Source organism: Asparagus officinalis, chromosome 1, assembly GCF_001876935.1.
Source record: "Asparagus officinalis chromosome 1, Aspof.V1, whole genome shotgun sequence".
NCBI lineage: Eukaryota > Viridiplantae > Streptophyta > Magnoliopsida > Asparagales > Asparagaceae > Asparagus > Asparagus officinalis.
This window is the reverse complement of record NC_033794.1, coordinates 117562076-117586497: the sequence shown is the minus strand read 5'-3', so window position 1 is coordinate 117586497 and position 24422 is coordinate 117562076. Positions and strand designations below refer to the sequence as shown.

Sequence of the window (24422 nt, the reverse complement as noted above, 5' to 3'; positions counted from 1 at the left end):
AAACAATAACCCACCCATATCTTTAAGATTTTTCCATTAACCCCTCTGCCAATGTATAGTGCAATTTTTACATGGTAAGTAAAATTACACATGAATATATTTTGGCCTGTGAAAATTGTGGTTCACGTTTTTAGGGGGCTGATGTTGCAAAATGCTGAAGGGTGAATAAGTTATTCTAATAACCTCTAAAGTTAAAGGGGGTTGTCTAATAGCTTGAAAGTTATTGAGGGTTATCTAATCATCGTACAGAGTAAAGGGGGTCTTCTAAAATTTAGCCTTTTATTAAGATTAAGATCCTAGATTAATCCTATGATTATGATCATAATTATCTTTATATAGTGTATCTGTACTATTGGAGAATATGCTCCATCATATCGAAATATCAAGAGTTCTGTTTACAATATATTGATGCAGCATGACACTCGCATGACGAATATACATAACGAAGAGATATAAAACTTGTCTTGAAATTGAGATTCAAAGTGTGTATCAAATAATAATAATAATAATAAAGGGAAATAGATTCAAAGTGCTAATAAAAACTCTTTGTGGGGATGTATTAAGGCAGAAAATAAGTACCTTGGCCTTGAAGCACCCTGGAGACAAAAGTAGGATCCTCCGGCCCCTCCGGCATCTGAAAGTCATTCAAATTAAGCCTCCATGGATGATGATCCTCCATCGGAATTACTTGGCCGGCTATCCCTGCTTCAAGCCTCATCGGCGATAAGAGCTCAATCCGGTAGTCGGTAGGCTCACTTTGGATATCCATTGTCATTTCTTTAAAGGGAGAGACAAGAAGAAGATAGTGAGAATAGCTAGTGCAACTATGTCATCTGTGCCATCTCGATATATACAAGTGTTTTAAGAGGTTAAGAGGAAGTGTCATCAAGTTTTATCTTTTTGAAAGGTAGTGGAGTTGTTAGGGGCACTTTGGTTAATTAATGTTGTGGATGATATGAAAATCTCTATAGTGTGCAACATATCATCATGCTTTTAGGGAGGCTAGTCATGCTTTCTATGAGAGTGAACTTTTGATACCAAGGAGAATGGCAATCATCATGGCTTGAGTCCAAGTTTACTAAGAACTCATTCGTTCTTAAACTTGACCCCTTTTCTCTTTAATTACAGGCAAAATTTGAAGTTCAAAATTCTTTAGGAGTAAAGTTCTTCATGCTTTATCAATCAGCTTTAAGGAACAAGTACTTTTGACATGTTCCATACGTATATAAGGATATGTTGTAGTAGTTGTTGGAGAAATATTTTGTCTCAAACTTTATAGTCTACAAACTAGAGAAGTTAGAAAAACATTAATGTTTGAAATCATACTATATCCAAATACAAGACGTAATTCAAAAATGTAATTTCAACTACAAGACGTAATTCAAAAATACCAACCAAAAAGTTATACCTAATGCATTTTTAAGATTAAAAAGGCTAAAGACCCTTGAATTAACTAACTTTTAGTTAATGCCTGCAGGATCTGATAGATGCCACGTACAGAGGTTGATTGTGTTCATACAAGAGTGACTACTCCTACTCATCTATGTGATTTTTTTTTTTGTTTTTCATTTTTCCTAAAAAAGAAAAATAATTTTTTCTTTTATTTTCTATTTTTCTAGAAAACAAAAAAAATAAAGAAAGAGAAAATTTTATTTTGTTTTGATATATGAAAAGTAAAAAAAAATCGAGAAAAATCAAATAAAACCCAAAAAAAATTAAGAAAACTATCAAATCTAATATATATATACATACAACATGACATATCACATGCTAGATATTAAGAGATAAAATGTCTAAATCTTGTCTCAACCTAGTGAAACGATCTTTGGAGTTGTTGCAGACTTTAAACTATCAATCCAAAAGTGTTTTAGAATTTCTTTCACATACTTCTCTTGTGTTATAAGCACTCCATCTTTTATCTGTTTCACCTGAAATCCTAGAAGATATTTAAACTCTCCAATCATGCTCATCTCAAATTCATCATACATGAGTTTCTCAAACCTATGATAAAGATCTTTATTTGTAGTCCGAAAATAATCTCATCCACATACACTTGTATAATAAGAATATCCTTTTCCTCAGAATGAACAAATAAGGTATTGTCAGTAAACCCATTTTTAATGTTATTTTTTAAGCAGATAAGAACTCAAATGATCATACCAAGCTCGAGGTACTTGTTTAAGACCATATAAAGCTTTATCTAACTTATACACGTGATCATGAATGCATGATTAATAAAACCAGGGGGCTATTCTACGTAGACTTCTCCCTTTAGATACCAATTTAGAAAGGTACTTTTGACATCCATTTGATAGAGCTTAAAACCTTTGTAACAAGAAAAAAAATAAGTAAGATCCTGAATTCATGATGGCTTCAAGTCTAGCAACCGGCGCTAAGTGAAAGTTTTATTAAAATCAATGCATTCTATTTGATTGTAATTTTTAGCGACAAGTCTAGCTTTATTTTTTATGACATTACATTCTTCTATCCAATTCGTTCTTAAACACCCACTTAGATCCTACAATAGGATGATTATTTGGATTAGAGACTAAATTCCACACTTTATGTCAGGTGAATTGATTAAACTCTTCTTGCATGGCTATTATCCAATTTTTATCATTTATAGCTTCATTAACACTTTTTGGTTTAATTTCAGATATAAATTTCACATAAGCACAAAATTCACCAAGAAAGAAATGAGAATTATTATCTTTTCTTACCTTCATAGTAGCCATTGAGCAAAAATAGTCATTCAAAGGAGCATGTGGTTGATGATTTCTTTTGGATACCCCAAACAACCTTCGTCTTCACAAAAAAAAGTGACAAAGTGTTCACTGAGGGATCTATCTGTGAAAAAATAAAAGTAGAGGGGTATTAAGTTTGAAATAGCAATCTATAGTGTCTCATTTGATATGCGGGAATAAGTGAGAATGGAATACTATTCCAATTTCTCATTCATGCTTACCAAATATGATGTGCTTTTTGGATGCTATAAATGTCATTCTCACTCCTCATCAACTCGCACTTAATGTGAAAATTGCTATTCCTAATGAGTTGTCAAGGAATTTATGTTCTCACTTAAGTGAAAATTAAAATAAATTCTAGATATATCCTTCTTAAAGATATTCTCACTTAATTCTCTAACCACACCCAAATAAGAAAATGGGAATTAACATTCTATTTCCACATTAATTCCATTTCATTTATACCTTTATTTAATTCTCACTTGTCTCCATTCCCACGTACCATACACGATGTAGGTGTCTATAGACATTTAACATTTAAAATTAAGTCAAGCAAGAGAGTATAAATGCAGAATAAGAGAATACTTTAATTTTATTTTCTTGTTTGTGGTTCTCTCATTTGCTATAAAACCATTAGCTCTCGTCTTTTTTAGTGTTGTTTGTAAATATTTCTTTGTTTTAATGTAAAGAGTAAGGCATCTTGCACTACTTTTAATTTTTTTTTACATATCCCCCCTGATGTCAGTTTTGCTGTTACCTTTGTTTGGAAACAAAATGTCCAAGACATGTACTTGCATAATTTTCTTAAATACCCATAATAACCTTCTTCTTCACCAAAAAGAAGTGATAAAGTGTTCACTGAGGGATCTATCTGTGAAAAAAATAAGAGTAGGGGAGTATTAAGTAGTTCTCATCAATATTTACCAAATATGATGTGCTTTTTGAATGTTAGAAATGTCATTCTCACTTCTCATCAATTCTCACTTAATGAGAGAATTGTTACTCCTAATGAGTTGTCAAGGAATTGATAGTCCCACTTATGTGAGAATAAAAATAATAAAATATATTTTGGATATACCCTTTTTAAAGATACTTCTACTTAATTCTCTAATCGCGCCCAAATATGAGAATAGGAATGAGCATTTCATTCCCACATCAATTCCATTCAATTGCTACCTTCATTCAATTCTCACTTGCCTCCATTCCCGATACCAAATGAGACGCGGGTGTCTATACACATTTAACCGTTAAAATTAAGTCAAGCAAGAGAGCATAATTTCAAAATAAGAAAATACTTTAATTTGATTTTCTAGTTGGTGGTTCTCTCATTTGCTATAGAACCATTAGCTCTTGTCTTTTTGAGTGTCATTTGTAGCTATTCCTTCGTTTTAATGTATAGAGAGTAAGGGATCTTGCCCTACTTTAAAAAAATGTTTTACATAAAGATTATCTTAAGTTTTATCTAAATTATAACTTACCATGTTAATTATTTTTATAGAAAAGAAAGAGTAGGAGGGGACGGAGGATGAGGAGTAGGAGGGAAAAAAAAAGGAGGCGAGGGAGGTGAAAATTGAAAAGGAAGAGGGGAGAGGGGGAGGAGAGGAGAGAAGGGGTTAAGTTTGGAGAAACCCTAGAGGGGAAGAAGATGGAGGAGGACGAGGAAATGAGAGGAAAGAAGGAGGTGGAGGAAGGAAAAGAGGAGGTAAGGGAGGAGGTGGAGGAGGATGGGGAGGGAGAGAGGGGAGGCAAGGAAGGAGGTGGAGAGAGGAGATGGATAAAATGAGCATTTTTAGTTTTTTCTGAGCTGAATAGTAAAAAAATATGTGATATTGAAAACATGTTAGCAAATGTCACTACCACATAATTGACCTATTGCAGCGGTTAAGTTGCAACGGTTTTAACTGTTGCGTTAGATATCTATCGTAACAGTTTGCAATACCTAATACAACAATTTATAAAAAAACGTTGCCATAGGTCTCATAATTATTCCTGGGCTTAATAATTATTTTTAAAGCCCATGTCCCTGACCGTTTAAACGAAATCTCTCTCTCTCTCTCAAATCCTCACGGAAATCCCTAAGCCAAAAATTTCCGCTCCCTAAAATCGCCGTGGCGTCGTCGATCTCATCACTGAACTCGTCGTCGTTTCATCTTGGATGTCATCTCCAATCTCCTCTCCGATATTATCTTCAAGGTCGAGCTACTCTTGTTGGTTCGATCTTTCGTACTGGAGATCGAAAGACCCCTCGATTTCAGGTTTTTTTTTCTTCTTTTGATGCCTTCGTTTTCTCTAATTGCAGTTGTTTTAGCACGGAATTGTTCGATTCCGCTCTTGATTTAGGTCTTATGCGGGGACTGGAAACCCTATCAGTCGTTTTGTTTTTGGGCCGAGAAGTCTGCAAAACCCTATCTCAGTTCAACTGGTTGCTTAGAGATTATCTAAAGGCTCAATGCTGAGGTTTTGTAGCTCTTCTTCTAAAGTTTAATTACCTCGCAAATTTCCCATTCTCTCTTCGCCCCTAAATATTCATTTTGTGATTTTGAGCCCCAAATCTCATTGATGGGAGCTTTGTAGGGTTGGATCAACCAATCTCTTCTCATGATCTCTGACCAAATTAGGAGATTCAATCTTTGCTATTGGAGAACGGAAGGAGAACTTGAGCTCAAGTGATTTTTGATGTTTTCCCCCTTTTTTCACTCCTTGTAGCGTCAAGTTGTTTGATTCCAAGCTTGAGCTCAAGTGCCCTGGTTTTTTGAGATGGACACACAACCCTTCTTAAAAGCTAATGTGAAATGGTCTGCTTAAAAGTTTAGTGTATAGGTCTATAAAGCTGATTAATGGCATTACCTAATAAGAAGTTAATATTAGCACCACGATGGTGATATAATTACATGATTGCTAAGTATTGTGAAGTGTATTCAATTATAGTGATTGTCAACATAACACTATCTAGTTCTTTGTCTAGACAATCTGTGAAGTTTGTGATGGATAACAGCTTCTACTTGAGGGATGTCAAGGTTTATGTCAGTATATCACTATCTGTAAGAATAAATCGACTACTATGTTCTTAAAGAAGATGACATAAAAATTTGATCTGCGAGCACTGACGCCAAAACTTTTGGTTTGCCTAATATCTCTTGGAATTGACATCGGGTGTTTTTCTTTCTTAAGAGATTGTTTTGTTAAAGTTGTACTCACGTTGCTCGGTAGCTTCACAAATGACATTAAGAGGCTGTTAGGTTTGCTGCAGAAACAGCTCGAAGCAAATTTTGCAGAGATATTGTTGCATGTAGCATTTGTTGCTGGAAATCAAATTCAATTCAAATTTATTGTTTGCATATCTAAAATCTTATTGTGGGAAAGGCTGAAAAACAATTAGTGTAAAAGCTGTGTAAGTTTATCACATAAGGGAAAAAGGATGCATAGTTTTATCACATAACGAAACGGGTGTGATCGTTTTCTTATTTGGAATAGAAAAGATTTTTTGATGAGGTGGAATTATTTTTTTCTTTTTACTTTTAATCTCTTTTTTGGAGGATGCAACTTTTGCTCCCTCCAAATTGGCAGCAATTTGCTACAGATTTTTTTCTACAAATGTAAGTTTGTTTCCCTTTCCTAGTTAAAATCTTGCAGACCAAACAATTGAAATATGAATTTGGTTGCAGTATTTACATCTGCAACTTTATTGACAGCCCCTAAGCTAAAACCAGGAAGATCTTTTTGCATGCTTTTAGTCATAGAAGTAATGTTGTTTTATACATTCTTGTATTGAGTTTCATATTTTTAACATAACTTCATCAATGACAACCCCATGTTTTTGATATATTTTTGTTTAATTTTACTGAATTTAGTCTCCTTTTCTAGCCATACGTTTTGTCCTCAGCGACCTCTTTCACAACTTGCGCAATGAAGATAGACAGGCCCTTCTCCATGTAACCATCTTTTTCTTTTATTTTTCTCTTTCTTACTTATTGTTTTGTGTCTTCTGTTGACTTGGATTTTCACAAATGACAGGAAGGTGCTGGACATCAAGTTGTTTCAGCTTTTGTGGAGATAGTGTTCGACAATTCTGACAATCGTATCCCAGTAAGTTCTCTTGTATCTTAATCTCAAACTTGTGCATTTAGTTGTATCTATACTTTGTAGGAAATTCACATGCATAGTATTGAAGTTTGGTATGTTGTATCTATACTTTGTATCTATAGTTGTATCTATAATTCGTAAGGCTGACTCGTTAGATAAATTTGAAAGAAATTTATCAAAAACTATAAAACCATGTGTTTTCTTTCGTAAGGCTGACTCGTTAGATAAATTTGAAAGAAATTTATCAAAAACTATAAAACCATGTGTTTTCTTAGGTTGAAGTTTGGTATGTTGTTTTGGTTGCATAAGATAAATATGATCTGGTCTGAAAACAGCAATGCCTGAAATGGTGAACACACCCTCCCTTACCAATTGCCATGTTTCCAATCCCATCACCCTCTGGCCTGTTTTTAAAGTGTTTGTAGAGGGACTAGTTTCAAAATATGAATGACTAGTAGGACTCGTATCAGGAGAGGAAAAAAAAACCCCCTTATATATGCTTGTGCATTTCGTTTCCTTTGTTATTCATAATTTCCTCCTTTGGCTCGCAACAAGGCATCCGTACTCATAGAGTTTCAATATCATATGAATTTCGTAATCGTGACAATAAATTTGTAAAGATGCTTATTGAGCGATAAGTCAACTGCGTCTGAATTCTTTTGATGCCAGAAAGCAGCCTTGGAGAAAGGAGGAGATGGAGTTCATTTATATCATAAATAAATGAAGTACCTCTTAAAAGTAAATTGTAGGGCCTGAGGTCTTTTTCCATAGGCAAATAATCCATTCCACTAATGCAATTCCTTTTCCATAGGTCTTTTTCTTTCTACGCTGGATACCTGTAGTTTTCATCCCCTTAAATGATGTAGCATACACGGCAATTGCTTGAAACAGAACATTTTCAAGCATAGAGACATTGCTAAAAGTCACCAAACTTATTGGAAGGAAATTTGACATTGTTATGATAAGTGGAAAATGAAAGAAAGAGTTATCCCTCTCGTTAACTCACTACAATAATATGAACTTCAACACTTGTTATGATTACCCTCTGTTCAGAAAACTTAAAAGGAAAAAAAATTGACCATGTTTTCGCATATAGTTGTCAGCTACATGAAAATTCTTCATCTTAAAAGATATTAAATGGCAGCTAGACAAGGAATTATCCTCCATGGTCCTAATCAAGGAAGAGCCCAGGCCAGGTGAAGAGCTGACATGTGCATGATAAGTTCTCACAAAGTTATACGGTATTTGTCAAACTCAATATATGTGGTTATGGCCACACATTTATATTAACATTGACTTTTCTTAATCAGGTTACAGGTATAAGAGGAGAAACTTTAGGGAAAACTTTTGGATAAGATAAGACAAATAGGACTTATACTCCGTTTGGGTTGTGCTTCAATGTCTTATCCTTTCACTGTTTATAAAGCCAACAATCAGCAAAAAAACATAGTCAGATCTCTGCCAATATGAATTCTAAAGGATATTTTTGTTGATGGGCACGTTGGCCTTCACTAGTATCTAATTTGGTACAGTGCATTCTACTCATTCATTTGCCTCCATACTCAAAACACAATGAGATACCCAAAGCATTACGTTCCTTAGCAGGTTGTCTTTAATTTCAAGTGTTAATTGAGGACAGGCCCTCAGGACTATTGTCCAATTGTGGATAAACCTCCTAAACCTTGCACCTAATGATCTCATATTGAAATTTAAGTTATAACAAATCAGAGGATATTATGACCCACTGACATGTGAACATACACATGCTTGTCCAATGAGATATTATGCATGTGAATTCATGGAACTTATGGTGTCATTTTGATAATTAACAAGAGTCCTTCAATCTAAATTGTGTCGTGGACTTTATGGTGTTATTTTGATAATTAACAAGAGTTCTTCAATCGTTTACATTATTGACATATTAGTTAATTTTATATGTCTTCATATGTTTATATATAGAACATTATTGAAAATTTTATGGAGTTATTAATTATGTTGTGTTGCTATTGATTAATCAATTCTGAATTAAAGTTATTCTCGTAGAGTTGCATCTAGTAAATACTATCTGGTTCTTTTTATAGTGACTTGATTAGTAAAAAATATGATCATTATGATTCACTTGCTAAAAACATATTGGGTGTTTGAGATTTAACTGTTAAATCATCAAAGGGGTATCTTTCCTCCAAAGTTTTGAATTTTTTTTAATATCTTCGTGGCTTGCTAAGTTTGTCTATTGAATTTGCTCATTTCAATATCTTTGTGGTTCTTTCCAATACTTTATGTTAGGCCCCAAGATATTTAGTTTTCTAATTTACACTCGAAATATATTAAGGTGTTTTCGGTGACACCCTTTAAAAATAGGGATGTGCCCTATTTAATCCATAATTTTTTCTTACTTCCCTTCAAAATCTTAATATACTAAAATGAACCCCCCTAATCTATTAATTTCAGGAGTTTACTGTACTATGGTAACCATTTGGGACTGATGTTAAATTAAAAAAAGGGAGGATCAGAAAATGTTAAAACTACTTCTTCTAATTTTTTAAATCTAATTTTCCATGTTGTTTAGTTATTATCTAGTTTAGTGATCTACTAGTTGTCTAATATTGATCAAATATGTGTCAGTGATGAGGAAATTAATTAGTCTGTGTTTCTGATTGTATTTGACTGATAATACCCTTGCCATCAACTGACCCTGCAAGATATCAAATTAAAATGTTTATTTACTCTTTGATTTCAGAATTTATTATTTTTTGTACAATGATGAATTGTGAACATTATCGCATGTCAGACTTCGGAGGTACTAATGTGCCAATGAGAAGATAAGTTCATAGTCTGAGTAATTTTGAAATACAAGTTCCAATGGGACTGCTGTATTACTAGACTATTGCGTAGAAGATGCAATCTCATTTATGTTGTAATTCTTAATTGGAGTTCATCTGAAAATATTTTCCTAATCAAATATATGCCAAAAGAGCTCCATGAAATTATCTTAGATGACATCCCAGGTGCCGAGCTTCTGAGACAGTGAGCTGTGTCTGTCCATTGTTAACCAAAAAATAGTACTCCAACCCAAGAACATTAATTTCGTCTCGTCTCCATCTAAATTGAGGACCCTTTGTGGATTGACAATTTTGGATTGCATATTGATAGACTGCAGTTTATTTTCGAAGCTGAGATTAGAATGTTTGTTTCATAAGGTTATTATCAGTAATGCCTATAAAAAATAAAAAAACAAATTTGCCCACAGGTACTGTCTCATTGTTTTTCATTAATGAGCAGATGGATTGAATACTCTCTGCATACCGGAAGTCTTCAAAACAGTGGTGCTTCACACTCAACAAGCTAGCTCAAGGTGGTGTGAACTTCTTCTCTACAGTTTATTTTCGAAGCTGTGTAAATATACTTGTATGTATAATAATACACTTAATTATACAAAGAATGCCGGTTTCAGTTTTTGTGGGTTTTAGCTTGTTCATTCTTTTCATTTATTACTAGTTAATCACTTCTCTTTGAGTGATGGAAACAGTTGGTGATAATATTTAGCTAACTGGTTTGGGCTGAGGATCAGTTCAATATGTTGAACTAGGGTTTAACAAGATTTCTGGAAGAATACCTAAAGAAATTGGGAATCTTGCAAGCTTAACTGTTTTTGGTATGGAAGAAAAAATTTTAAGTGGTAGTATTCCTACAAGTATTGGCCAAATTCAGAGTCTACAAGAAGTGTATTTATCTGGAAACAAGTTGTCAGGTACTATTCCATCATCTCAAGTTACAGGTACTATTCCATCATCTCTTGGTAACTTGACTCAACTGAATAAACTTCTTATAGGAGAGAATGCATTGGAAGGAAGTATTCCTCCCATACTTGGAAATTGTCAGGCTCTGCGACTGCTTAACCTTTCATACAATCAGATTACAGGTACCATTCCTAAAGAAATCATTAGCATTTCGTCGCTCACTGAATTTGTCGACTTGACTCACAATCAGATTACTAGATGTTAGGAAGGTTTGTGCTCTTCTGCGTCTGATGTGGTTTCGTGCTCATTTTGTTACAGTAATAATATATCAGTGATTCCTGCATAATATATTGCAGCGCATAAATATATTGCAGTGTGCAGTGCATAATATATCAGTGCATAATATATCAGTGCATAAATATATTGATGCTGTATATGATTAGACTGATTTAAAACCAGTAGTGGAATGAAATCTGTGATGAAACTGTAAAGAAACTGTAGCCATCTATTTTACTCAAATGGAAGGTTTTGATGCAGGTGGGTTATTTCCTTTATGTTAAGCTATTTATTTTGAATAATTGCAATATCTTTTTTTCCCCAATTTTATTATCATCATTGCAAAATTATGCTGATTCATGGAAATTTACACAGGTACAGAAATGATGAAAGTCAAGATTGAGATTGATACTGACAACTCAATCGAGAATGAATATAAAGTCTTTGACCGAGAAGTTTCATGTTTTGTAATCAAATGTTGATGTACATTGTTTGAATGTAAATTCGGTACGATATTTTCTGAGTTGAAATGTTGGTAGTGTGGATTTAATACTTTGTAGTTTTTATACTATACTGATGTATGTTGGCACTTATCATTATGGTTGATTATGCTCAACATTTTCACTTTTATATTGTGTATTAAAATTTGACTTGGCCATGTTCTTAAAAAGATTGTCCAGGTAATTGAATACTATATGATTTTGACGTAGGAAACCAAGAACAACTCAATCGGAGCCGTTGCAATAGCTCAATCAAAAACGCTGCAATAGCTCGATCAAAACTGTTGTGATAGCTCAATCCAAACCGTTGCGTTAGGTCTTTTAAAACTATTGTAATAACTATAAAAAACCGCTGTAGTAGCTTAAAAACCGTCGCAATAGCTTAATGAAAACCGTTGCAATGGCTTAAAAACCGCTTGCTTTTTAAAACCGTTGCGTTAGATCTTTTAAAACTGTTGTAATAGCTATAAAAAACCGCTGCAGTAGCTTAAAAACCATCGCAATTGCTCAATTAAAACCGTTGCAATGGCTTAAAAACCGCTTGCCTTTTAAAACCGTTGCGTTAGATGCAGGGGCAACGGTTCAAAAAACCGTCGCAATAGAGTTCAAAACCGTTACGGTAGAGGTAGGGCAACGGCAGCATATGAGACGGTTTGAGAACCGTCGCACTTGCTCAAGGGCGACGGTTCCATGGCTAGCGCAACGGTTTTGAACCGTTGCGTTAGAGCAAATATGTGGTAGTGTGTTGATGGTTTCTATCAAAAAGTAAAGTGATAAATTACAATTTGGGTAAAAGTTAAGGTGTTCTCATGTAAAAACTTTAAAATGTAAAATTGAGGTAAATCTGAAATTTATTAAAATTTGAAGGATAATATAACAATTATGATGATTTGAAGAGTACTTTTAAAAGTACCAGGTGATTAATAAGATAATTACATAAGAACATAATGTTTAGATATGTCTCGTATCTATTTAGTATCTAAAGAGCTTTAAGCCAAGTGGGTCTTTGGGTCAAGTTAGTGCTAGGGTTTAGCACGATCACTAGAATAAAATACATCATTGCCGATGAAACAAAAACATCGGCAAAAGTTTAAAAAACGACGGGAAAAATCTTTCCTGACGTAAAATGCAGCGTCGCTAACGCGTCACCAAAAGTGCGTCAAAAAAAGTATTTGGCGACACAAACACACTGCATCGGTAAAAGTCATCATTTTTGGCGACGATTCATGCGTCGGGAAAAACACATCTTTTAGCGATGCATAATATTTTACGTCAGCAAAAAGTATGCAGACGTCGGTAAAACTTATACGTTTGGCAACGCATGTAGCATCGGCAAAGGTCAATGCGTCTGCAAAAGTATAGCTTTTAGTGACGTAAAACTGTTCATCGCTAAAAAATATACTTTTGACGACGCATGTTAGCGTCGGTAAAAGTGCATCTTTTAGCGAGCAGAGTGAAGCGTCGCTAAAAGCTAAACTTTTACCGACGTAAGATAGCGTTTCTAAAAGCTATACTTTTGCCGACGCAAGATAGCGTCGGCAAAAGTATAATTTTTGGCAACGCATGCGTCATTAAAAAGTATAATTTGTCGACACTAATTTACATCATCAAAAGTAATATCTTTTCTGTCAACTTTAAGCCTACACTGAACCTGAACATCCATAAAAAATATTGATCCCATTCATATCAACAAAGAAACCAAACATCAAATTATATTCCAAACAAGTTGCATATTATAATAAACAAAGAATTTTCTCCCATTGCAAAACTAACCAAATTATACTTCAGATAATCCATAATAACTTGCAATGATCTAAAGAAAAATAATAAAAATTTTATCGTATAAAATAAAAAATAAATACACATCTTAATGGACTAAAAATAGTTACATTCATTTCCATTTTCAAGTCAACACTCAAATGCCTGTTTAAATATTCCAGTTTGCTTGTAATCCATGAAGGAAAAAAACACAATGGAAAGAGAGGAAAATGTGAAAGAAAAGAAAAAAAAGGGAACAACTGTTTAAATATTCCAGTTTGCTTGTAACCTCATGACAAGTTGCTCTATGCTTCCAAGATAATCAAATCCAAATTCCTGCATAACAAGAATAAAGCAGCATCAAAAAATTTTAAAATTATTTGAGAAAGGCTACACATTCTATAACAAGAATAAAGCAGCATCAAAAAATTTTAAAATTATTTGAGAAAGGCTACACATTCTATAAAAAGTTTTGGGTGTACATATATCATATAATTTTAAAATTATTTGAGAAAGGCTACACATTCTATAAAAAGTTTTGGGTGTACATATATCATATCATGTGCTGGTAATATACTAGCATGATATATATTTTGTTAGAGGAATTCCACTAATATGTCTACTCATTCCGTAAGAAAGCACTAATAACATGAGCTGAAAATTGATCACATGAAAGTTCCCTCAGTTCAAAGAAAGTAACGATCATCTTTCTCTTGTCACTCTGCCTTCATCTATAGGTTTAAAAGTTTGCCCTTGAGGATGTGGATAATGTTGTTCCAATTTATTTTCCAATTTTGCTATAACTCGCAGCGATTAATGAAAATAATCAAATCAAACTGGCATTTGTTAGATGTTTATAGAAATATTCTCACTTAGTATTAGCAATACAGCTTAAAACCAAAGCAATGAACTACAAAATAAAGAATGAAAAACCAGAGAGAAGGATGTGATTACCTTCAAAAAATATAAAATGCAACCTAATTAACTTATAGACAAATCTCCAATCTGCTAGTCCACATGAACAACTAACTGAACTAACTGCAAACAGTTGATACCTGCAAAATCATGCAAAGGGGACAATAGATCATGATCCTAACTCATCTTCTCAAACTTTTGTCATTTTAACAACCAATGTCAGAATAGCACAATGCTGCTGGCTCTATGCTTCATTTATAGCGAACTTCATTTCCAACAATGGAACATAAGGAAAAGGGACTAGTACTACTTTGGACATGCGCTACGTGCAAGAGTCCTAGGATTCCATAGAATAACTTATAACTTGTCTAAAAGTAACATGACAGTGATTTGAGAACCTACATATTGGTTATCATAGAAGATAAGATATATAGAAAGTTAAATACCCTCCTGAACTCATAGAGAACTATAGTTATGAATGTCATTTACGAAGGCACTAAGATTATTTTCTTGGTGATAATGAAGTGACCGATGAACCAAAAATAAATCAATAAATCTATGGAATTTATAAAAGGACTTACTGAATGTTCCTAAATAGAGATCATTGTTCCCGGCAACTCTTCCTATTCTTGCTTGCCACCTTCCATGTTGATGATGTCTGTACGTAAAATTGGAGCTAAATGAATGGATAACACTTGTGTATGTGACATGCTTGATAAGGATCAACATATTGGTATTACACATAAATCAATGTCTTGTAGCGTAATGAAGATCAATAAAAGTAGAAAATTCAAAAGCCAATTAAGCCAGTGATATATAGGAGAAACACTTTCACAAAGTAAACATTAGGGGCACACTGCATGTATATAAATTGTTTGATACTCAGGCTGATCTGCACATCCTATATATTATAAATTCTGATAAAGTATTACTATAACCCTTGCCCTCAGTTTATTTATTTTAATGAAATTTGGAACACCACCTCCTCCTAAAAGATGATTCAAATACGATAATCAAACAATCTAAGCATGAACCTCCTCCTGAGGGTTCACATGGACACCAAGCCTTCGATAAAATCCCAAAATAGATTCAATTACAAAGTTTAAAGGGAGAAATGACAGAACAACACCTGAAAGATTGAGCTTTATTAGGAGGAGGGAAGAAATAATAGTAAAGAAAATTCCCCGAAGGAATTAGTTGGTGTATTTATGCAGATCAACTATAATTTGATTTTTGTTAAATATGTTAAATATTGTTATATTTTCTCTATGTTTTGCAGCTAAGAAATGTTATGATCAACCTTGGTGAGAAGTTGACTGATGAAGAAGTCGAGCAGATGATTAGAGAGGCCGACGTGGATGGAGATGGTCAAGTGAACTACGAGGAGTTTGTGCCGATGATGATGGCTGTTTGATTCATATTTAGTTCTAAGAAAAATACCTTGAAAGAGAAAAGCTGAGATTGCTGCTTTGAATCGTGGAGAAGAGAGAGAAACAAAGAGATGTTGCCGATGAGATGGCAGCGGTGAACTTCGACGGCAGCGGCGAACTCTGACGACACGGGGTTTCGGGCCGGTTTTCTGATGAGAGTGAGAGAGAACGGGGGATTTGGGGATTTCTGATGAGAGAGAGGGAGAGAATGGGATATTTGAGGATTTCTGATGAGAGAGAGAGAGAGAGAATGGTTCTGATGAGAGATGAGAGAGAGCACGAGGTTTCTTTCCTCTTTTTCACGAAAATAAATGGGGAGAAATTTCCCTCCCAAATGTTTTGGCGACGCAGATGAACAAAAGCATCGTCAAAAATAGACTTTTAGCGACGCTAATCTCACACGTCACGATAAATGCACACTATTAGCGACGCCAAGCCTAAAACGTCACGAAATCCATACACTTTTACCGACGCTAAGTTAAAATGTCACAAATAATATACACTTTTAGCAACGCTAATTATAAACGTTAGGGAAAATATATGTTTTGCCGATGCTAACTAAAATCGTTGGGAAAAACATATTTTTTGGCGACGTATTTAACCATGCGTCGGGAATAAGCGTTGGGAAAAGTGCAATTTGTTATAGTGGATATAAGTCTCTCATGTAAGAGAGGTTGAGAAGAGATTTGGAGCTTCAGAGAAAACATAAGTGAAGGATAAGTGTGTATGTGAAGTTAAGAGAGTGTGAGAGTTGAGCGATTCTCTTGTATTGATTTCCCTCTCATGTGGTAGATTTTTCGTGTTGTTTGCCCCCATGGACATAAGTCAAACTTAGTTCACTGAACCATGTAAATTTTGATGTTTCTCCTTCTTATTTGGTATTGTTCTATCTTGTGAACTTGTGATTTGATCTCTAAATTGCAGAGATCAAAATAGGGGTTCGTGCATTTATTGTTCTATCTTGTGAACTTGTGATTTGATCTCTAAATTGCAGAGATCAAAATAGGGGTTCGTGCATTCCCCAACGCAAATTCGTCTTGAGCGATTTGATCTCTAAATTGCAGAGATCAAAATAGGGGTTCGTGCATTCCCCAACGCAAATTCGTCTTGAGCGTCGATCGTCTAAGTAGTAGTATGTCTACGATAAAGTGATGTGTATATTAGATATGAAATCGGATCAAAACATAGTTAAAAAAATGAAGTTCACAACTCACCGCACAACGATAGCAACTGTGTACATTTTGGAAATTTCCAACTCACCGTCGCAAGTACCCATAAATGAGCACCGTAAGGTCAAAAAACCCAAAGAAGAACCCAAACCTTGGCGAGGACATTAGAACTCAAGCCCATCACCCATTCCATGTCCATGAGGATAACATTATCATCATACCCTGCCACGTGGCATTAAAAGAGGGCTGCCTCACGATACAAGAAATCTGCTATTTAACGACCAAAATTAGTGAAGGGAACAGTTGCCCGTCATTAATGTGCATATAATAACGACGGGTTTTAAACCCTTCGTCGAGTGATTACAAATAATAAAGAAATATTGTGATATGGGATAACGGTTTTCTAATCCCTTCGTTGATTTGATCCTACTACCGTCGTTATTGGGTCTCCTTAAAAATGAAGGGGTCCATTACCTTCATTGATGAGACTCCTAATCATAATTGGACTAAAATTAACCTATTTCTATTAACAAATCCAATAACCAAACCCGAAGCCCCAACTAAAACCCAAAACCGAATTTTACAAACCCACAAATCCTAATAATCCTCTAACCGCAAAAATAACGATTTAAACCCTAGTTAAAAAAATCCACCTCCTTATCATCGGCCCACTACCACGATTTTGCTCTATGACAACGGTTCAGTGGTAACGATTTCTAATCGTTGCGCTTGACCCCAAGCGTGACGGTTCTGCAATGTTTTCACCATTATTTTTGGGTTTAAAGAGCACTTGGGTTGGAAGCATCGCGCTTGCCTCTACTTTTGGGCGCCTTAACTTTTTAATGCCCGCTCATTCGCTCAAGCACTAAAATATAGATCGCGTGTTTCTGTTTTTTAATCAAAAAATCCCAAAATTTAAACCCTCACTTTCTATGTTTCTTCTCGCCGCCACCACATCCTCCCTTCAACGATCCATCTCCGATCCCCCCCCACCTACGCCTCCGCCTACAAGACCATACCCTCTGGTCTCGTCTATGCCATTTCCCTCCCTCCATCCAAGTGCTATGGTTTAGTCTCATATCTCCCACTTTCCTCTTCGACCGGTCACCCTCACTTGAAGCTGAGCTCAGTGCACTGTGGATCTCTGAATCTCTCATCTCCAATCTCTCAATCGTGTCTAATTTGATAACTTTTTTGTTTATGGCATCAGAGAAGAAACTCTAGAACCCAATGGGGGAGATTAAGATCCATTAATTGGTCTTCAGTATTTCAGTTGGAGAGAACGGAGATACAAAATCCTTTGAGGTATCGATCGTCAATCTCTTGTTTAGATTTAGGGCTTATGAATTACTGCAAAAGTTGATTTTTTGTGTGTGCTTATTTAGGGTCAGGGTTTCAATCCTAAATGGCCCTCTGATGACAGGAAGCAATGTCAGGCGCCCAACCTTTTTGACCCAGCCAACATGAGGACAAAAGATTAGGCACCGTTTTTTTTGAGAAAAATGGAAAAGTTGGCGGGTCCCATAATTATTTATTATTAGTGGTGGGTCCCACTACTAATATTTTATTTGTGTATAGTGTTTCCCAAACATTATAAATAGGGCCCTAAACTCTTAAGGAAATCTCATCCCAGAAACAACTCCTCTTATAGAAGAGTAAGAAAAAACACAGAGAGAGTTTGTGAGAGTTCTTGGAGTGTATCTGATCAAGAGAGGGTGTTCTCTTGGATCAATTCTTTTGGGATATAAAAGAATTTGGCGTCGTCGTTGCACCGTGGAGTAGCTCCGAAGGAGTGAACCACGTATATCTGTGAGTACTCTGGTTGATCTTGTGCCTTTATTTTGTGTATTACGTCTCCGTTAGAGGCATTCTTATTGGGGTGTATCCTAACAACTGGTATCAGAGCCTGACTTAGAGTATATATATATCTGCTTATCGTATGCTCTGTGGCTGCCACTAAAAGTGGATCCTCCACATCAGAAAATAAGTTAGATTAATATTTACTCTTTTAAGGCATTGGGCACTATTCACGTATACGGTACTATTCACGTATACGACACTATTCACGGATACGGTACTATTCATGAATACGGTACTATTGGCGCTGTATGAGAAGCCGTCTGCTTCAAATAAGGTGTACCTGATGAAGAAGCTATTCAATCTCAAGATGCAGCAAGGAGCTCGCGTGGCAGACTTCTTGAATGAATTTCAGGCTGTGGTGCAACAGCTTGTTGTAGTAGATCTAAAGTTCGACAACGAGATCCAAGCTCTTCTACTACTTTCTTGTCTACCAGATTCATGGGAGAATATGGTAATGGCGGTGAGCAACGCTAATAGCAATGACAAGATGAAGCTCGACACAGTGGTTGGGGCAATTCTGGATGAAGAATCTCGCCGCAAAGTCTCAGGAGCTGAGGCCTCTAGCAGTGGGAGTGCTCTACATGTTGAGGCACGAGGGCGTGCACAGAAGAAGGGTAGGGGACGACGAGGCCAATCAAAATTCAGAGGGAAGTATAAAGGGCCTAACCCGAATGGTTACGGTGAAGGGAAGTGCTTCAGATGCGGAAAGAAGGGCCACTTTGCACGGGACTGCAGAGTTACTGTTCCAGCATCAGCAGAGGATGATCGGGCTGACGGTGCAACTAATCTCATGCACGAGACGGATTCGGATGCACTTCTCCTATCCCTAGAAGACAAAAGCGATGCGTGGGTCATTGACTCTGGCGCATCTTTTCATGCAACCTCACAACAAAAGCTGCTTTCATCGTTCGTGAAGAAGGACTTGGGGACATTCTATCTTGGCGACGATCAACCTTGTAAGGTTTCCGAAAAGGGAAATTGTACCCTCAAGATGGAGGGCGGGACCACCTTGACGCTGAATGATGTTCGGCATGTACCAGATCTCAGGCGAAATCTTATATCAGTCGGGCAACTGACTGACTCCGGTTACAGAGTATCCTTCGAGCAGAGAAGCTGGAAGGTGTCCAAGGGTGCCCTGGTGGTGGCACACGGCAAACGCGAGGGGTCTCTCTACATCGCCAACGGGAAGATCGACCACTTGCTTGCCGCAGGACAAGCATCATCATCATCATCCGTCGACTGCATGACTTGGCATCGACGACTTGGCCACATGAGCGAGAAGGGGATGCAGATTATGGCCGCGGGAGAGAGGCTTCCGGGTCTAAACAAGATCGATCTGACTTTCTGTGAGGACTGCATCCTAGGCAAACAAAAGAAGGTGAGCTTCAACAAGACAGGACCGGCTCCAAAACTGTAGAAATTGGAGTTGGTGCACACCGATGTGTGGGGACCTGCGCAAGTCCCATCTGTTGGTAACTCTCTTTACTTTGTCACTTTTATTGATGATGCTACGAGAAAATTGTGGGTGTTCTTCTTGAAGCACAAGTCAGATGTATTCATCATCTTCAAGAAGTGGCTTGCCTGTGTGAAGAACGAAACAGGCAATAAGCTGAAGTGCCTAAAGTCTGATAATGGAGGCGAGTATTGCAGCCAGGAGTTCGAGAACTTCTGCTCGTCCCGTGGGATTCGGAGACTGAAGACCGTCCCAGGCACACCTCAGCACAACGGAGTGGCGGAGCGCATGAATCGCACTATCTTGGAGCGCGCCAGAAGTATGAGGATCCACTCCGGATTGCCCAAGAGCTTTTGGGCTGAAGCTGTCAATACTGCTGCATACTTGATCAACCGCGGGCCATCCGCGGCTCTCAATTATGGGATACCTGAAGAGGCTTGGACCGGAAAGAAGCTGAAGCTAGAGCACTTACGAGTATTTGGTTGTGACGCCTATGTCATGACCAATCCTACAGACCGGTCAAAGCTTGATCCAAAGTCAAAGAAGCTCTCTTTCATCGGCTATGGAGGAGATGAGTATGGGTACCGTTTCTGGGATCACGATGTGCGTAAGGTGGTGCGCAGTTGTGACGTCGTATTTCATGAGAATGCGGTGTACAAGACCAAAGAGGTGAGTGGGAGTCAGCTATCTCCCCCTCTTTTTCCAGATATTGCTGACAGTGAGGACGGCGGTGAGATACCAATCAGCATAGAAGACGGAGACCAAGAGAACATGCGGGATGCACAGCAGCAGGATCCAGCAGAGTTGCCGATCGCAATTCGCAAAGCTCCAAGAAATCCAAGGGTGCCAGAGAGGTACCTTTCCACCATGAATTACCTTCTCCTGACTGACAATGGTGAGCCAGAGAGATATGAGGAGGTACAACAGACCGGCAAAGCTCGCGGCAAGTGGGAGTCTGCCATGGAGGAAGAAATGAAGTCCTTGATGAAGAATGGGACTTGGGAGCTTGTAAAGCTTCCACGAGGGCGAAAGGCTCTTCACAATCGGTGGATTTATCGGGTCAAGGATGAAGCCGATGGACGGAGACGCTACAAGGCGAGGCTTGTAGTGAAGGGCTATGAACAGAAAGCAGGGATAGACTATTCTGACGTTTTCGCTCCCGTCGTCAAGTTGACCACGATCCGGACTGTGCTGAGCATTGTGGCAGTTCGAGATCTCCATCTAGAGCAGATGGATGTGAAGACGACATTCCTTCATGGAGATTTGGAGGAAGAGATCTATATGCATCAACCAGTGGGCTTCGAGGAACGAGGCAGGGAGGGCCTCGTGTGTCGTTTGCGCAAGAGCTTGTATGGCCTGAAGCAAGCTCCGCGATAGTAGTACATGAAGTTCGAGAACTTTATGGAGGAGAACGGTTTTCTCAAATGCGACACAGACCACTGCTGCTTCATCAAGAGATATAGCGAATCCTATGTAATTCTCTTGATTTACGTTGATGACATGTTAATTGTAGGGCCTGACTTGGCCCGCATTGAGGAACTCAAGGGACGTCTCTCCGAGTGCTTCGAGATGAAGGATCTGGGTCCAGCAAACCAGATTCTGGGAATGAGGATCATCAGAGACAGATCAACATGGAGACTGAGGTTGTCTCAGAAGGTCTACATTGAGAAGATTCTTGAAAAGTTTGGCATGGAGAAAGCTAAACCGGTGGGCTTGCCGTTTGCAAGCCATTTCAATCTATCGAAGACCCAAGCACTAGAGACTGCTGAAGAGCATGAGTTCATGGCCAACATACCATATGCATCTGCCGTCGGGAGTTTGATGTATGCGATGGTGTGCACGAGGCCAGATATTACATAAGGAGTGGGAGTTGTGAGCCGCTTCATGAGCAATCCAGGGAAGCAACACTGGGGTGCGGTCAAGTGGCTTCTACGCTACTTGAGATGCTCGTCCGACCGTTGTCTTGAGTATGGCGGGACAGATTTGCAGCTAGAGTACTTTTGTGATACAGACTAGCAGCTAGAGGGCTTTTGTGATGCAGACTACGCAGGGGACATAGACTCGAGAAGGAGTACGAGCGGCTATATCTTCATCTTGGGTGGTGGAGTGATAAGTTGGAGATCCAAGTTATAGGATACTATGGCTTTGTCGACAACCGAAGCCGAGTACGTGTCTGCAGCAGAGGCAGCAAAGGAGTTGCTATGGTTGAAGGCTTTTCTTCTCGAGCTTGGAGTAAGCTTTGAGAAATACTTCATCCACTGCGACAGTCAGAGTGCCATTCACTTGTCAGAGAACGACGCATTCTATGCTCGGACCAAACATGTTGACGTGAAGCACCATGCCATACGGAGATGGCAAAGCAGGAACGAGTTCAAGCTTGTGAAGATTGATACGAGGTACAATCCCGTCGATATGCTGACCAAGCCAGTTCCACTCGAGAAGGTGAAGCTGTGTGCAGCCTCATATGACCTCCGTTGAGAATGTTGAGGGCCGTGCAAGACGCCAAAGATACATGACATTCGGATGATGCAACCAAGAGTGGTGTGAAGATATGATCGACATTCAATCAAATCTTCAAGTGGGAGATTGTCAAGCGCCCAACCTTTTTGACCCAGCCAACATGAGGACAAAAGATTAGGCACCGTTTTTTTTTGAGAAAAATGGAAAAGTTGGCGGGTCCCATAATTATTTATTATTAGTGGCGGGTCCCACTACTAATATTTTATTTATGCATAGTATTTCCCAAACACTATAAATAGGGCCCTAAACTCTTAAGGAAATCTCATCCCAGAAACAACTCCTCTTATAGAAGAGTAAGCGAAAACACAGAGAGAGTTTGTGAGAGTTCTTGGAGTGTATCTGATCAAGAGAGGGTGTTCTTTTGGATCAATTCTTTTGGGATATAAAAGAATTTGGCGTCATCGTTGCACCATGGAGTAGCTCCGAAGGAGTGAACCACGTATATCTGTGAGTACTCTGGTTGATCTTGTGCCTTTATTTTGTGTATTGCGTCTCCGTTAGAGGCGTTCTTATTGGGGTGTATCCTAACAAGCAACACATCAAGATCCCTAAACCCTCTCAGATAAAAATTTACTTGACTCCACTTTGGTTACTTTTCTCTATGACCTAAAAAAATTCAATTCGATTGTCTCACTCTCTTTCTTTGTTTATTTGCTTTCTAGGGGTTGCTGGTAGAGCACTGTGATTGGTGTCGAAGAGTCAGAGAGCTTTTGCAGCAAGTTATGCCATCATTCATGCTATCATCGTCGGCTGGTACTATGGTCTATTACTTCTTACTAGTTTTCTTGTTCAAATGTAAGATAGTTGAGATTTTTTTGTTGTGATAGATCTTGGCATGCAACGTTCACCAATTTTTTGTGACTTTTGATCAGTAATTTTGAGTGAAGGTCATTTTCGCTTCAAAAGCAAGGTTGGGATAAGCTGAAGCTGAGTATTGGGTTTATGACATTTTAGGAAATAATCCTTAATGACATATTTGTTTAGTTTGAAATAATCCTTAATGACATATTTGTTTAGTTTGGGCTATGTTCGTTACTTATCACACATAACCTTTAATCGATACGATGGAGAACAACTTACAATGAATTGAAAGTCATTAAATGTTTAAAATAATTTAATTTGGATATGTATCACCTTACTCATGCCCAACGATAAGAACCAGAAATGTGTAAGAAACCACTTCTGACGTACCAAACTCATTCCTTAGTGCTTAGTAGATAATGTAATATAGCTAATATTATGTTTTTATTCCTGAATCTTGTAGAAATTGGAAGATCCTCTCATTAACGAGGCTTGAAAATAGCTTGAAACGAATCTGAATCTGGAGAAGGTGGAGTTTGACACACTTGATATGAAGGTGAGATATTCTTGTGCAATGTTATAAAGTTTTTTCCCATCTCAGTGCAAGACATTAATATAAGTATATAGTCTACATACTAACTCTTATGTGTCTCTACGTACAACAAGTTCATATTACCAAGTTTAAGGATTTAACATACTTTTTCTGCTATTTCTAATCATGAAGTTAAGTTTTCATACTTTTGGGGATAATGCACATTTTCGATTCCATGTTGGAGTTGGATTATAAAAGCTACCACCAATTTAAGTATTATAACATTTGCATTTTCATACTTACCTGTAATTGTGTGAGAGGTTATTCAAATGTCTGATCACTAACAATATTATAGACATGTTTTCTCCAAATGTCTATTGACCATACAAATCCAACGTCTTATGTACTCTTTAGGCAAAATAAATTGAATATACTCATGACTCGAGGCTTTTGGAACAAAACCTCATGCTACTAAAGTCACTTGTGATTCTTCTGATGATTCTATTTAATAAAAACACTCCAAAAAAAATAAACTATGAAAAATTACCATGAATGATACACTTTGTTTTGAGTTTTGAATTTTGGAACTTAAGATTCTCTCCAAATCCTAAGTATTGTAAGCAAAAGCCAATGAAAAAAAG

General features: G+C 37.2%; 2 protein-coding genes and 1 long non-coding RNA gene across 10 annotated transcripts in view; 1 reads left to right on the top strand and 2 right to left on the bottom strand.

Annotated features, from left to right (window-relative positions):
* LOC109829160 (metal tolerance protein 10) overlaps nt 1-895 on the bottom strand; it is a 33855-nt gene extending 32960 nt beyond the window's left edge. The window contains exon 1 of the mRNA XM_020396296.1: nt 580-895. Coding sequence (XP_020251885.1) covers nt 580-775 — 196 coding nt within the window. The 5' untranslated portion in view covers nt 776-895. The remainder of the gene's footprint in view (nt 1-579) is intronic.
* LOC109829159 (structural maintenance of chromosomes protein 3-like) lies at nt 4758-11473 on the top strand. 8 transcript variants are annotated; one of them, XR_002243985.1, is made up of 8 exons: nt 4762-4999; nt 5085-5201; nt 6609-6676; nt 6759-6830; nt 7972-8068; nt 10110-10578; nt 10660-10749; nt 11219-11473. XR_002243985.1 is itself a non-coding variant. In XM_020396295.1 (4 exons), exons 1-4 carry the CDS (start codon nt 4900-4902, stop codon nt 10174-10176), a joined length of 339 nt encoding a protein of 112 aa, XP_020251884.1. In that variant the 5' UTR covers nt 4766-4899; the 3' UTR covers nt 10177-10283. The 8 variants fall into 8 exon arrangements, 1 of the variants encoding a protein (XP_020251884.1); XR_002243988.1 differs by lacking the exon at nt 7972-8068 and having other exon boundaries at nt 4763-4999; nt 10078-10182; nt 10417-10578; XR_002243987.1 differs by lacking the exon at nt 7972-8068 and having other exon boundaries at nt 4765-4999; nt 10110-10182; nt 10417-10578.
* On the bottom strand, nt 13169-15758 carry LOC109829158. Its single transcript, XR_002243982.1, has 4 exons — nt 15457-15758; nt 14598-14674; nt 14056-14156; nt 13169-13437 (listed from the first exon to the last, which is right to left on the bottom strand). It is a non-coding gene; the product is annotated as an uncharacterized LOC109829158 (long non-coding RNA).

Excerpts from the sequence above, each read along its gene's own strand:
- LOC109829159 (XM_020396295.1), top strand. The coding sequence starts at position 4,900 with ATGTCATCTCCAATCTCCTCTCCGATATTATCTTCAAGGTCGAGCTAC. Across the intron at positions 5,000-6,608 it reads GAAAGACCCCTCGATTTCAG|CCATACGTTTTGTCCTCAGC; the intron begins GTTTTTTTTTCT and ends CTCCTTTTCTAG. Across the intron at positions 6,831-10,077 it reads ATTCTGACAATCGTATCCCA|GTACTGTCTCATTGTTTTTC; the intron begins GTAAGTTCTCTT and ends ATTTGCCCACAG.